Source organism: Gossypium arboreum, chromosome 6 (assembly GCF_025698485.1).
Source record: "Gossypium arboreum isolate Shixiya-1 chromosome 6, ASM2569848v2, whole genome shotgun sequence".
NCBI lineage: Eukaryota > Viridiplantae > Streptophyta > Magnoliopsida > Malvales > Malvaceae > Gossypium > Gossypium arboreum.
Genome location: NC_069075.1, coordinates 24,680 through 40,678, shown reverse-complemented (window position 1 = coordinate 40,678; position 15,999 = coordinate 24,680). Strand labels below are relative to the sequence as shown.

At 30.7% G+C, this 15,999-nt stretch overlaps 1 protein-coding gene and 1 long non-coding RNA gene across 4 annotated transcripts; both read right to left on the bottom strand.

The window, feature by feature from the left end:
- Nucleotides 1–3,137: 3,137 nt before the first annotated feature.
- On the bottom strand, nt 3,138–3,928 carry LOC128293712 (uncharacterized). Its single transcript, XR_008283889.1, has 2 exons — nt 3,727–3,928; nt 3,138–3,455 (listed from the first exon to the last, which is right to left on the bottom strand). It is a non-coding gene; the product is annotated as an uncharacterized LOC128293712 (long non-coding RNA).
- Nucleotides 3,929–9,191: 5,263 nt separating this feature from the next.
- Nucleotides 9,192–14,772, bottom strand: LOC108482144 (probable ADP-ribosylation factor GTPase-activating protein AGD13). Of its 3 annotated transcripts, none has more exons than XM_017785256.2 (9): nt 14,506–14,772; nt 13,868–13,939; nt 13,057–13,138; nt 12,800–12,875; nt 11,616–11,779; nt 11,212–11,344; nt 10,740–10,856; nt 10,211–10,306; nt 9,192–9,799 (listed from the first exon to the last, which is right to left on the bottom strand). In XM_017785256.2, exons 2-9 carry the CDS (start codon nt 13,893–13,895, stop codon nt 9,518–9,520), a joined length of 978 nt encoding a protein of 325 aa, XP_017640745.1. In that variant the 5' UTR covers nt 13,896–13,939; nt 14,506–14,772; the 3' UTR covers nt 9,192–9,517. The 3 variants fall into 3 exon arrangements, with proteins under 3 accessions (XP_017640745.1, XP_017640743.1, XP_017640742.1); XM_017785254.2 differs by lacking the exon at nt 14,506–14,772 and adding an exon at nt 14,231–14,432; XM_017785253.2 differs by lacking the exon at nt 14,506–14,772 and adding an exon at nt 14,259–14,432.
- Between the last annotated feature and the right edge of the window lie 1,227 nt (nt 14,773–15,999).

Below are 15,999 nucleotides of genomic sequence, written 5' to 3'. Positions count from 1 at the left end.
CTCAAATTTTAGATAAAAGGAAGCAACATAATGTTATTGCTCAAATTATGTTTTTATCTTTATATTATATTTAATTTAAAGACTTAAACAACATACTTTTAACTTATTCAAACTTAATTTTTTGGGTTCATTCACTTTAGATACATAAAAATAATTTAACACATACATCAACCAATTATAGTTTGAAGTACTTAATAAACTTACTCAAGTTTTAGATAAAAGGAAGCAACATATGTTATATTGGTCAAATTATGTTTTATCTTTATATTATATTTAATTTAAAGACTTAAACAACATACTTTTAACTTTTCAAACTTAATTTTACTTGGGTTCATTCACTTTAAATACATAAAATAATTTAACACATACATCATCCAATTATAGTTTGAAGTTAATAACTTACACAAATTTTAAATAAAAAAAGCGACATATGTTATTGGTCAAATTATGTTTTTATCTTTATATTATATTTAATTTTGAAGACTTAAACGTTTAACATCCTTTAACTTATTCAAACTTAATTTTGTTTGGGTTCATTCACTTTAAATATATACAAATAATCTAAATTCAGAAACTATCATTATTGCAACACAATCAAACTAATATTATAAGATAGTGTTTGGAAAGCTGCCTATTAATTATATTTGATGTAATTGTTTATTAATTACAGACATGTTTGAATAACCATTATAATTGGCAAGTCACATCAATTTGAATGTAATTGAAGCATCCCAATTATACTTTCCAATTTTAGAGGAGGTTAGAATTAGAGTAATTACACCCAAATTTAATTTTTTAAAAATATTTTTATACAGGTTATAAAAATTATATTAGAAGCATGAACATGTATGAGTATTTGGGATAGTTATAAAAAAATTTCTTATATTATAAATCCTAAAAATATATTATAAAAATCTTTTTGTATTTTATAAATGTATAACAAAAGTTATATTATTTAAATCCTAAAAATTGGCTAAAATTTTATTTATATATAAAAAGTTATGATCAAGTATGGACATAATTTATTTATGTGTTCATGCTATATATTATAAAATAATATAATTATTCATAAAAAATGTTATAGCTTTTTATTATAACTTATTTATAAAAATAATTTTCTAAATTTATGAAAATATTTTTTGTAAAAATGTTAAAAAGTTTTGGATAATTTATTAAACTTTTTTATAAATATTATATATTATAAAATTTCTATTATTTTTAATTAATTTGTATATTATAAAAATGATTTAACCTAATATAAGTTTTCTCCAAATTAAGTTTTTATAATTAAAAGTTAAAACTATAAATTATTTTGATTGTGAACTCAAATATTATAAGGTGGATGCTAATTATGCAAATAAAAAAGGTTTTATTGCACCATATCTAGGATATGGTACCATTTTAGATAATGTTGCAAGACACAAGCACTATAAATAACTCGCAAACTCTTTAATTTGAGATATTCAAGATTTCAAAATGTGGTTGAGAAACATTTGTTGTCCTAAACAAACATTTATCATATTAACAACATCACTTTCGTATAACATAAAAATTAATGTTGAATTGAACTAGTTTGTTGCATATTTCATAACTTCAATCATAGAAGGAATTGAAACATTCCACATTTTGGAAAGTACATAGAAGAAAGAAATCTTGATAAATTTAATGATGCAAATTCAAATTCAGATGATTATGATGAACTTAGTCAGTGACTAACATATGGTTATAAAGAGCATATGCTAAATATTAAAGAGAGAATAACCCAACAAATACGCGCTAAAACAATTAGATAAAGTTGCATATGATGTTTATTTTTCTTTCTATTTTTATTAGTAATCATAGTATCAACTATTTTTTAAACTAACATAATATATATAATTATTTAATTTTAATATTTGTTACTTGTTTAGAATTTATTTTATCATACTAATAATTTTTATAGTAATTAATATTTTTAAAAATATAAATTATGCAACTGTATAATTACAATTGGTATCACCAAACATGACTTAAGGAATGACAACATAATTACACTTTGTCAGCTAAATATATCTAAAAATTACAATTCTTTTATTGTAATTATTATCCTATTAATTATACTTTTATTTAATTACTCTGTATTATTTAAATAAATCGAAATAAATATTAGGTGGAAGAGGAACTTGATGCTAATATTATACAAATTCAAGGTTGGGGCCTTATTCCTTTTAACACATAAAGTAATATAAAATCATGAATGAAATTCTAGCTTTTACAACAGAAAAATAATTCACAAGTTTTAGAATCATAATTCAGATACATGCTTTTTAATATGTAAATATTGTTGGATTCAACTTAATTTAAGTTTTAGTATCAGTAAGTAATAATTTTAGAGTTAACCTTTGGTACATTAGCAACATATTTTTAAATTTCACAAATAAATTTTAAAAATTATCATATATCTCAATATATATATATATATTTAATATTTTACTATATATTATAGTATACTTATCATCTGTTCTTAAAATAAAAAATTTCACTTCTTTGTAAGTCTTAACCTCAACTATTTTCAAGTTTTGGGTTAATTTTTTTAATCCTATAAAATAATCTAAATTCAGAAATTAGAACTCTTGCAACATGATCAAACTACTTCAAATTAACCCATAATTCATACATGTGATTTTAACCCATAAACATCATTGAATCTAACTTATATAAGGCATCTGTTTCTACAAACAACGAAAAATTGTTCAGAAATTAGGCCATGATGATGACAACGATTGTGTGTGATTTCACACGTTAAAGCTCCAATTGCTATTAAGGACAAAATAGGGTTTCAACATCAAAAGTATGTATCAGATGACACCTTGTTTTAATTAATGCTTTGCCTTGTAAGATTTCCATATTTTTTTTTCTCCTTCCTTCACTTGTTCAGGAAAAGCTTAGACATTAAGTTTTTCTTTTCAAGTGGCCAAACGTATGAAGAACTAATAATTTGGTTTACTTTATTTAAGCTTCTAAAAAAATTCATGTTTTTCTTGAAATAATAGACGATGAAAACATAAATTTAAATTTTAAAAAAAATGTGTTTATTAAATGAGCTTTGTATGTAATAAAAAAAAATAGTTGGGGAGATACGACCTTGTTCGCTTGGCTAAACGCAAGAATTTTTTTTAGCCCCTCTCATAAATTAAAACATTAAATTTAAATATTCGTAGTTACTTTCATAGACTATCATTGTAAGACCCAAAATTTGCCTGGGCCCGAAGAAAAAAACCAAAATAATTAAATGTTTAGAGTCCAATTACGTCAGCCCAAATCTGCCTATTTTTACAACCCAAAACCTAAGACCTGGCCCAAAGTTACACGGCCTAACAAGCCCAACAACATTAAGCACTCAAAACCCTAGCCCCGTTCGCTCAGCGCCGCAGCAGCCTCCAGCGCCTCCGTACACCATACACCTCCACGCACACCTGCAAACAGACAAGGAAAACAGCAGCAAATACAAACAAAGAAAATGTTGTATTTTGATTTATTTTTCCTCTCTCTTTTCGGATATAAAGCCAGATTTTAACCTTGTAATCGACGCGCACAGAGAGAACACGAATACCAAGCAATCAAAGAAAGCAAATATTTTTTTTGAAGGTGGTTCACTCTTTTTCTCTCTAATTTTCCTCTTTCTTTTTTTTGATTCGTTATACGAATATAAGGAAAATAATACAAAAAAGGGGAAGGCTTTCTTACCCATTGACCAGCGTCGACCTAGTCGGTGGCTACTTCTCCTGTTCAGAGGCGTGCAGATCCCTAGGGATCTGTTTGAAGCCGTGACGGAGACAGGGCGCACCCGACTCCACCATCGCTCGCAGGTTGGCCAAGAGAAGAGAGAGGGTCAAAAGGATTTCGAAAGAGGGGATTGTTTTTTTTAAGAAGCTTTAGATCTGCTAAATGAAGTTTTTTTTAGGGTAAATCTCAGTGTATATATGCGTTTAATAAGGTGTTGTTTTGAGCCGTGAGATTTGGTGTTGAAACAGCGCCGTTTTAGGGGAGGAGACCCGTGTGTCAACCCATTTCATGACCCAGACCCGCTCTTTTGTGCTGCAAATGGGTTATTTGCAAGCTTGGTCCTCCCATTTTGCGTGCGCATTCAATCGCACCTTATCTGTTACGCTTCACTTTTTAAATTAGCCCTGTAATTTACGCGTGTTTACGCTTTAGTCCGTGTCTCTGCTTTGCGTTTTAGAACTTGGGTTATTTCCAGTTCTAGTCTTTTTACATTGACGCGCATCACATATTGGCCCTCTTTTGATTATTTTATTTATATCTAGCCCTAGTTTTTATATATTTACAAATTTGTCAACCCCCGTTTTAGGTGCCATTTTATTCGTCGTTACTTTAGAATTATTTTATGCTATATTGCTTCTTCGATTTGCATTTTGTTTCGTGTATCTAGTAGCAATCATTTTATTGTGTCATGTATGTTATCGTTGCATATTATTTATTCATTGTTTCATATCGTCATGTTAATTATTCTCCATGCGTTGTTGTAATCGGATTACATTTTTAGGTTCGCTATATGTAATTATTAGTTTGTTAATTGATCACATCTCATATATGTCAATTATCCCATGTCATCGTTTTCCATTTGATTTTTGAAACGTGGTTTTATAAAATTCAAATGTCACGATTAATTTCGTCTTATTAATGCTTTTTAAGCTAGTTTCACGGCTATTAAAAATCCTTTAAAACGAAGGCGATATTCGATGCTTGTTGATTCATGGAATCGTGCCCTAACGTGTTAGGTTGCAATTCCTCGTTTGCTAAAAGTAATCGAAGATCCCTTTAGAATTTCACCCACGGCTATCAAAAATCCCTTAAACAAAGGCCATATGCGATATTTGGCAATTCGGGAATCATGCCCTATCGTGCTGGGTTGTGATTTCTCGTTTGCTCAAAACAATCGAATATTCCTTTAGGTTTTCACTCATGTTTATTGAAAATCTTTCAAAACGAAGGCAATGCTCGATGTTTGACGATTTGAGAATCGAGCCCTATCGTGCTGGGTTGCGCTTTTCATTTGACCTAAATAATCGAATATCTCTTTGAAATTTCACACGTATTTTCTAAGGTAAGGCAATGGTCAATGTTTAGAAATTCGAGGAATCGTACCCTACTGTGCTGGGTTTCGGTTTTCCGTTGGACTAAATAGTTGAACATCCTTTTGTGATCTTCGAATTATAAATTTTCGGACGTCGAAACAAGAAGATTTCTGGCAACCAACTCGGGCTATTCAAATGTTATTAAAAAAGAAACACATTTTAAAAAACATTTTTAATTTTAGACATAAGGACAGTATTTAATCGATTTGGTACCAATTTTGGGCGTAGTGAGGGTGCTAATCCTTCCTCATACATAACCGACTCCCGAGCCCATTTTCTTATATTTTCGTAGACCAGAATCGTTGTTTTAGTAAACCAAAAATGTTTTATTAAAATAACCAAATTCTTAGGTGATCCGATCACACCAAAACAAAAAGATCGGTGGCGACTCTGTATTTCCGTTTTATTTTCAAAAAGTCGATCCCCCTATTTTTTCATTAAACTCTAAAATTTAAGATTGAAAAAGGGGTGGTTTCGATAATCATTAATTTTTTTAGGATAAATTCGGTCTCTCAATATGATCATATTTTATCTCATGCTAACCATTACATATTTCTTCATTAAAAAGTCGATTACTATTAAATAGTAAATAAATTATTTATCACAAAGACAAACTACTAGTGGCCACACTTATCTTTCATCTATCATGTAATGTCGATGAGAAGATATCATTTACCCATTAGTTGAGCTATGAATTCTACTATTATGAATGATGCTATATATTGCAGAAGTCATATGCTCAACACACCAACTTTCAATTCTTTATCTATTTAACCTCAAGCTTTTACTTACATCAAAGTATACAAGTCACACATACATAGTCCATCATCCACTTAAGATCAATATATGACACATTATGAATGTCACAAGTGAAAAAAATCCATAAACAAATTTAAAATCTATTCTACTTGGGTCATGTCCGATGTACTATCAATCAAATCAGTCACATCTATATCTCCATCTTCTAAGAATCATTCGCTCCGATACTCAAGACAAAGCATATCCTCAATTGGATTTGATAGACAACATATTAGTTTTTCAATCGATTTGCTCATTTCTAATTAGACTAAGGACATGTTTAAGTTTATATACTAATACAAGTTGTATTTCCATATTACGATCTAATCATATAATATCACTTAGTATTAATTAAATATTAGATAATCAGTAAGCCAATATTTGCTTCCACTTGCTTTGTGTGTAAAACAATTAAGGACAATATACAAAGGATATTAATGTAATTAATGGATATTATTATTAAACCAATTTGTTAAAAAAATATATATGTACATAAACGAAAATACTACACTTAAAGCATCAAAGCCAACATCCTCCTCTAGGAATACAATTAAAGAATTAGACCGAACAATATGAACAAGACAAGAAGGAATCTTATCATAAAAATGTCACTGTGCTCGTGATAAAAACTACCCATGCAAGATGGTGAGCAGACTCATTAGAACCCCGACAAATCCAAAAGAAAGACAAGTTCTGAAGTTGAGCAAAAAGAAGTCAGTACTCATCAATAAAAGCTCCCAATTCTAAACAATCTTCCCACGAAGACTGAAGAGTAGTGTAAACTTCTAGACAATTCATCTCGACCAAGACCCAATTGAAACTTTCGACCTCTCATTCAACTTTACTGTAAAAGAATCTATGAGAAAATATATTTAATTTTTACATTAAATGGATTTCAAAACAACCAATTAATTTAATTCTATTTTCAAACTTCAATTATTTAATTAAATAATAATTCAAAAAACTTAAATTAATTATTAGGTCATTATTACAGGTGATCATAGGCCAGGCCAGGCCTCAACAGAATTTTAGGCCAATTTTCTAGGCTCAGGCCCGATCCGAAAAATAGGCCCAAAATTCTGTCCAAGCTCGAGCTTTTCCTCTATCTTCGAATGAGAATGTAACGAACTCCTTGACCTCTTCGGTTGGCACCACCTCAGTTATGACCAGAAAGTGTACTGGCTCTTTTACACTTTCATTCAGAACCGGTTGAAGCTCTGTGTCAGTTGTTACTGTTAAATCTATGTCTACTGTTAAATTAATAATTACCTTTAATTAACTACTTATCACCTTTAGCCACGAATACCCTCTCGGTATCATCTTCACTAAGGATTACCACCTAAGATATCTTCTCGATCTCACCTAGGCACGCAAATACCCTCTTGGTTTCATTGCTTGGCACAAGTTTTACTCAATAGAATACCCTCTCGGTCGCACCTGTCTATATCTTCTACTAGGGGCATCACTTCCTAGTATACTAAGTAGTCTTGAATAAACACCTAATTTTAGATTATTAATTACTTAATCAATTAATTAGGTTAAACAATTGAAACATGCAAGATATGTATAAAGCGGAAACTTATTCTAATATTTACACAAACAATCAATTAACAGAGTTAAAGAAAGAGATATCAATAATAGAACAAGAAAAGAGATGCAGAATGCTTATTGATTCATTGATGTAAAAGCGTGGTTTTAGAACAATCTCCGTTTGCGAAAGTCTCACTTCAGAATAGGATCTTCCGATTAAGCGAACATAAAATAAACTAAGTGAAAACTAAGAACAAAATAAAAACTTAAAGAATAAATTGTCTCCTTAAATCTATGTCCCTAATGTGTTGTGTCCCTAATGTGTGGTTCTGAGCTCTTACTTATAGATTACATGTATTATAATATAATTAGATCAAGTAAAGATGAGTAAGCATATTCATTTAGGTTGTACAGACGAAAACACCCTTGCTAATTTAAGTGGCCTTTTCGTAGTTGTGTCGCAATACCTTCAAGCCTGTGTTGCGACAATGATGGAAATTTACTTGCTTTGGCGTTTTCAAGGCCATGTTACAACATCCTCAAGTGTGTGTCACGATATGGAAGACAATATGCTCCTTAGTTGGTTTGGAAGGTGTGTTGTGACATCCAGGTAGCGTGTATGATTACGTTCCTAAACATTTGAACAAAAAATCAGTATTAGTCCTTATATTAACGTAGATTTATTTTATTTTCATTAGATAATTTTGAAAATTGTACTTTTAGAATTTTATAATTTTAGTGTTGATAAAACTGTGCCTATTAAATTCATTAAGTCAAGTTTTACTATTTCCAAATTTAATTTTTATATGATTGTCAAAACTCAAAAAGTATAAGGATTAAGAATAATCATACTAGACATCATTGACTAATTAAATTTAAAATTTTACATGTAAATAAAGAGTAATAGAAAGATTTAACTAAACATATTTATTATTATTACACTCTGTTATAGACTGAGGTTTACGCATGTGATTAATGTGTGGATTAGGTGGTTAGGCAGTTAGTGAGCTGGTAATTTGTTAAGGGTCTCTCAAGTGTATATATACATGTATTTGGGCACTATTCAAAGTAAGCAAAATTTAATTGAATCTGAATGAAGATTACCTTCTAGTTCTCTGTAATCATTCGGCAGAGAAATTCACTAGTTTACTAGGTTCTCATCATGGTATCAGAGGGCACTACTCAAAGTAAGCAAAGTTTAATTGAATCTGAATGAAGATTACCTTCTAGTCCTTTGTAACCATTCGGTAGAGAAATTCACTAGTATACCAGGTTCTCATCATACTCAGAATCGGGATAAACATTTTAAAATTGAAAAATTAGATGTTAAAATAATCAAATTAAAATATAAAAATTATATCATAAACTTCCATATAGTAACAAATTCTAATAGTAAAATTGACTAAAATCACCCACATTTTAAAAAACCAGGAGAATGGTTAGTGTATAACTTTTGCACTTAGAAAACTTCCAAAATTTCCTCTTTTCACATAGATAAATAAATATAGTTGAATAAAATCTACATATTGAATTCAAATAATATTTTGTATTTGACAATGCATAAGTTTATTATGATATATCATCAATAAATAATTAATAAATATATTTATTATATTCTTTTTCATATAACATCCAATGGCTCATTCACAATTTATAAATTTATGCACAAATATAAATTCATAAAGTTAACAACCACAATAACAAAATTACAAATTTACTCAACTATTTATTCTTGCACAAACCTTTCATTTATTTCTAATAATTTCCTTTACTATTGCTTATTTTTTATATTCGTACAAAGGATAAGTTATTTTCAAAATACACATAAATCACAAAAATGGTGGCTTTAATGTTTATTTAGAAGGGAAAAAAAAATGATTGCAGTAGCCACCATTCCAGCCTAGAGAATAGAAGCCTTTCAACTAACAACGAGCTAGAAGTAATTCATAAAGAATAAAATGAATAAATACAAATAAATAAGTCAAGGTTCATTTCCTTCAACTCCAACAAAACAAACAATACTAAAGAATGTATTTGATGGAGAAATATAGTTACTGGTCAAGAGGCAGCCATTCTAGTTGTAGATAAATTTCTCCACATTCAACATTTTGGAGCTTGATTGACACTTGCTGTTTCACCTTTCCATCAATGATGTTCACGATGCTGTCCTCTATAAGCGCATTATCCTGCGACTTTAGCCATTTCCCTATCTGCATATTTGAGAACATTTCCGGGTCCCCATATGCCATTGCAGATGTTATCAATGGCTGTATATCGATCTCTGCTTCTCCCATGATGTCGTCTGCCGAGAATGTGTCATAATCGTATACTTGCTGCAATGTGGAATTTTTAACCTATTATAATTATGCTTAAGATGGCAGCAATGCACATCATCTTTATCATAATACGGAGATTGAAGCCATGAACACACTCATCCAGACATCCACCATGCCTAATCATAATTAGGATATCAAACATACAGGAAGAGAGGCTGGAAAACATACATTTACTTAAAGCATGCAGAGCCAAATACATATGACTCTATCCAAATCAGCCACATCACCATTACAGAACTTCATAAATAGGTAGAACCAAATTCTAAAATATTGCACGCATAGAAATGGTAATGGTCCTTTAAGAAATATTAAATTTTTTGCAACTACAAACTCTCTCCATTTTTCTTTTTTGGGAAAACGACAACAAAGATTCTTAGTAACTTATATTTGGAAGAAAACTACACTCACCAACTTCACGGGCCCAAAATTTTGAGGAACGGACAGCATGAGTTCCACATTCCAAACTGGATTCAGGTTGCTCTTTATTACAGCCGTCTGAATAGTCTAACAAGACCAAGTACCCAAAGTTGTGTTATTTGTAAAAGAAATAGCATCAATCAAAGTAACTTATCCTATTAACGAACACATAAATATGTCGAGCATATCCAAAAGGGACATGCTTGTAGTACCAATTAAAAGGAAGAAAAATATATAAATTACAACAAAAGCTTTAATAGAAAGAGGTATGAAGTCTGAATCACCATCCAACCCAATGGTAATTACAACTTCATCCACTTGCAGAACTGGTACTGATGTAATCTACAAGCATAGATGCCCATAAATCCATGTATGCACATACAGAAAGAAAGAGAGAGAAAGTATAACATAATTTGTAAAGGTCCACAACATGAGATTGTCACAAGACAGCAACAATTATAGCCTTGGCAGAATTTGTGTTTCAGTAATGAGTAAAAGCCAAAGATGTGAAGCAACTAACCTGCTTCCCAAGCGTCAAGACAACGTAAGGATCACTTGTCATCATATCCCGGATGGCTAAATTTATGCCTTTTATCACTTTGACCTTCAGTAACCCAATATATTCTACCACGGTTTCCTGTTACAACTCTTAAGTCAAACAGGATTGAAGTTATTATTGACTTGACTTTTGTCAGTAAACAGTCACAACCTGCAACACTCAACATGGACCTTTTCCAGATTTTACTGGTAGACTTTTCCAAAATAGTAAACAAGCACATAAAAATATGCACCTTCAATTATTATGGATCTATACAAATAAACTGAATGCAAAATTAACCTATAAAGAGCATGCAATACAAACATCCCATGTTCAGCTCAAGCTATTTGACAAGTGACTATATTATCTCTTTACATCACTAGTAACATGATCTTCCATATGGTTCCTGAGACAATGAAGCAGATTGGAGGAAACAAAGACCAAATGAATTTACCGGTTCCTTTGATGACTTTATCCGGAAACTATCCAAAATCTTAGTAGAAAAGCTTGATTGAATAGAAGCAGAACTCTTTCTTGATGTGATCCGCAAGCTAGATTTCAAAAATTCTTGAAGTTCATACTTGGATCTACAAGAAGATTTGAAACAAGTAATTACTATGCAATCTAAACGAAGGCAATCTGTCAAATCTACTCTTTGCTTCCAGAAAAAAACACAGAGAGAGCAATTCATAAGTTGAATGGTTGATCATGGAAGTTTAAGCGCCGAGTTTCTATCTAAATCCAGTTAAAAAAGAAATAGCATGAGCAGAAAAAATAGGTTTAGAACACGGTAGTATCCAAGAGGAATGACAAAGAAATGCTCAAGTTGAGAGATTCTGTATTGGTCTGAACTCTAACCTGATAAATCTGCTCCGCTCATCATGAGTACTATCCGGGCCAGGCTTTGAATAACCTTCAGGTATATCGGCCTCATAGATTGAATTAGCAGAGGAATTTCCTCCAACTTCAATCATGGCATCAATGTCTTCATCAGACCACTCATCCAATTGCACAGATAAAACCTGAAATCATCAGAAAGTTTAAAAAAAATATATAGTGATGAATAAAAGAAACACTATACAAACAACAAGACAAGGAAAATAAAATTTCGAAGTATCATATAATATAATGTAAGTGGAATTGCAAGCACGATATAGGCATCAATCACAAGAATCCAAAGCTAAAGGATTCTACACTAAAAACATAAACATGAGAAAGACTTCAGTTAAACATATGAAAGATTTAAGCGGTATGTATTATTATCATAAAAACCATCCAATAATGTACAGTTCACAGATAAAGGGTGTTGTGCCATGTATCAGCTCTGCAGGTCAATTTGTAGCATCCCGCAAGCTTTTAAGGAAACACAATAAAAAGAAAATAGAATTATTGAACCAGCATTTTTTTTTTTGGGGGGAGAAAAATGCAATTTCACCATTTTAATAGCCTCTATCTTTATAATTTTTAAAGGATTAAATCAAAATTTTATATTTTTAGGGGGCCAAAGTACAATTTTACCTTTACTAATTTAAAATATTAACAATTTTAAATGGTCTAAATGGAAAAAAAAAATCATTTTAGAGGGCTGGGACCCTGTCAACTCCTAGTTTCGCCCCTGAGACAGGGAAGCATTTCAGAAATATATGCGAATTAACACAAACATCCATTCTGGATCAATCAATAGTTAATTTTAAACAGGCTAGCAGCTAGACTCATTAGTTCACATATTAATTGTTTAAATTTGTTTTCCTTATCTTTTAGTTATATCATTAAACATTTCATTTATCAATTGTGTAAAAACCACAGCTATACAGCTGGTTCTTTTGTCAAACTACACACCTATTACCCAATATTTTGATCTTCTAATTGTGTCGATTCATTTAATGATACTAAGATTCCATGCCAAAAATCAGATAAAGGGTTTCCTACGATTATTTATATAACATGTACACTGCAAAGAGCCAACATAAAATCTTTTATATATTCCCTAAAAGTCAAGGTTCCATGAAGAAAAATAATTAAATGCTGCCTGAAGTACTTACCTTGGAGATGCGAGCACCAAGACTTCTGTGCACACCACAGCATTTCAAGCATATGAAGACGCCAATATTTGCTGATCTGATAATGCAATTGTCAAGTCATTTATACAAATAAATACAAATGCTTGATATTACAGTGTTTTATGTGGTTAGGTTCTAAGTTTGCATAAATTCATACTTCAAAGGTGACACTCTATCGCCCTATACGTAGGAATAGAAATGAATAGTGAAATCTAGACATGTTGTATGTTAATACTTACGCCCACTTTGGATCCCGAGCACCACAGTCAGCACAAATGCGGTTATCAGTTTGATTCATTAAGTTCTTCAATCTTCCATTAGCTGCAGAGCAAGAACACATTTTTCACAAAATTCAATAAATTAATGTATTAGAAAATCAACACATATAAGGAGGCAAAAAATATTGTCCAGGAAAAGGTATGCAAGAAAGCTGATTATGGTTAAATTCAGCAAATTGAAGAATCTCTAGCCTCTTGGACTGAATAAAAAACCAAATAGTGAACTGTTTGGCATTTTATGTTTGATCATGGTGCAAAACCAGATTAAAAGTGTGTATTTCATGGCAAACCCATTGTCTTCAAGATTGGTTGAAACAAGGAGGAGAAAAGAAAAGAAATGAGTGGCATGCAGGATGTGAACTCATCCCTTCATTCTCGAGCACCATGTTAAATATTAGGCATTTATATATACAAACTTTACATTTTGTAGTAAGAAAACAAGCTGACAAATGAATTCTACAAAGACAAATCCAAAAGATTAGCTCTCTCTTTAAGACAGGCATTAAATTCTTTCCACCTAATTTATTCAACTGAAATGCACAGGCCAACTACAAAACAATGCTAAGACCTAATGCAATTGCCTCGAGAAAAGTTTGAGCCTGTGCGCAAATGTCATTTGGCAGAGTACTAAATTTTATTAGAGAAATGATTCCCCCACCTATATTTTCCCTCTTAAATTTTGCATGGATCTCTGTCTGAAGGTCATTTCCAAATCATTGTATAGAACAGGCTGACTATGAGCACCATTTATTGATGTTTAATATTAGCATACCTGAGGTAATCCTTTGAACTCGACTCATTGCTCTGTAACCAACCCACAATCATCCAACAAGCAGGCTTGAATCTGACAAAACAGAAAGCAATCAGTGTCAACACTTTTCTCTCTTCTTTTCGTCTTCTTATTTCACTCTAAAGAGAATTGAAACACCATAATAACAACCACAACAATAAAAATGAAATCAATTATTTCAAACAAGGTGCTACAATCAAAAGCAGGAAACAGAGAAATGAAATTAAGGAAATACTTCAGATGAAATATCCTGAAACAGCAATGCAATAAAACATCAAGAAAAACAAAAGTTCTTAAAATCAAATATCAGCTAAAACTTGTAAAGTGTTAAAAGTCCAATAATACCAAAATCCCAAAGTTTGTTGATCATTACCAGCAGCAGCAAGGATACTATGAAAAAAGATAGCCAAAGCCAACCAACAATTGAAATTTCAAAATGAAATCAAAAGATCTAAAACAGGAGTTTGGAAATTTAGAAAAACGAAAAGTCTCAAGATACCCAAAGACAGATTGGCTAAGAGTGGGAGACAAAATGATATATAAAAAAAAGAAAAGAATAAGAATGACAAGTAACGTACATCAGAAACGTACATCAGAATTCATTCAAACAAGAAACGTACATCAGAAAAGTCGGCTCGACAAGCAAAATTGACAAAGTCTCAGCAAAACGACACAAACATACAAATTGCTTAGCCCGCAGATCAGACAACAACACTAACCACGTACAACGATAAGTTTTTACTTTTCTAAGCCGAAAGGTGATGACAACTATGTAAGGAATCAAAGTTTATTTGTTTAATAAAATATAAGAATTATTCTTTTCTATATTCAATGAAGAAAGTTCTTATATTCAGTAAAGACGTTGATGAGAATACTTGACGAATCTTCCTTTTATTGATTCTTTAATGGAATCTACACTTATATTAAGCTTCTGTACTCCTAGACTCTAAAAACGGGCTCATTAATCTGGGTAACTTTAACTTTGGGCCTGCAATATGGTCTCAATAGGTTTAGAACTTTGACTCCAAATTAAAACCGTCAACTTTTTTCATCCAAACAATGCTCAACTAAATATGAAGTGTTGTAAATATAACTTCCTGCTTTCGTAATCTCTAAACAATTTATAGGTTGCTTTGATTCCCTGATTTATGCTATGATAATTGAGATCTTATAAATTATTGTATCAAATTCGAATTATTCTTTCATTTTTCTACTCTTCTCTTTTGTTTTTACTCTAATTCTCATAATTTAATAATACCTCGCTTAAAGTTTTTCTGTTAGAATCAAATTTCATTTCTCTTTTGCTTCCATGTAATCCTAAATTATATCTCACAATTTGCTTTATATTATTTCCTATCTTCATTCTCAAATATATTATTATAATTATGTTTCTATAAATTATGCATTAGATTTTAGTCAATTTTTCCTTCATTTATTTCCAGAGACTATTATATATGTAATGCCTTTAAATTTTTTTTTTGTCATAATTCGTATCATATCGATGTCCTAGTAAATACAATTTTGAGTACGAATACTGTTTAACATGAAATATTTATAAATTTAAGGTGAAATTAGGAAATATATCGAAAACCAAAGTAAAATAGTATAAAGACTTAATCTACAACGGCACCGAAAATTTTGATTTCGAAGTCAAAATTCATAAATTGATTTGTACGAAATATTAAACCAAGAAATTTTCAGAGAGTAGTATTAGAAAAATGAAATCACTAAGTATATTATTAAGTGAATTATTAAAAAAGTTATTAAAATTAGTATAGGGACTAAATTATAAAAGGGTCAATAAAAAATGAAATGATAAGAAGGGACTTAAGTGATAAATTACCCTAGCCTTATGTGTAATTAAACAATAATTTTGATTAATATACTGGAGAAAATCAATATCCTCCATGGATTTTAAGTAAATTTGGGTTCTACTCAGAGAGTACATGAGCTGAGATACGGCCGTATGTATCTAGTTCGAAAGTTACATGGCCAGAGACAAATGCATGTATCTCAGCCGTTTGAGGCACACGACGGTGTAATTCTTGTTTTCATATTTTTATACGGTTGTAAAGTTCAATCTAATAAAAATAAAGTGATAGCTGAATATAGAA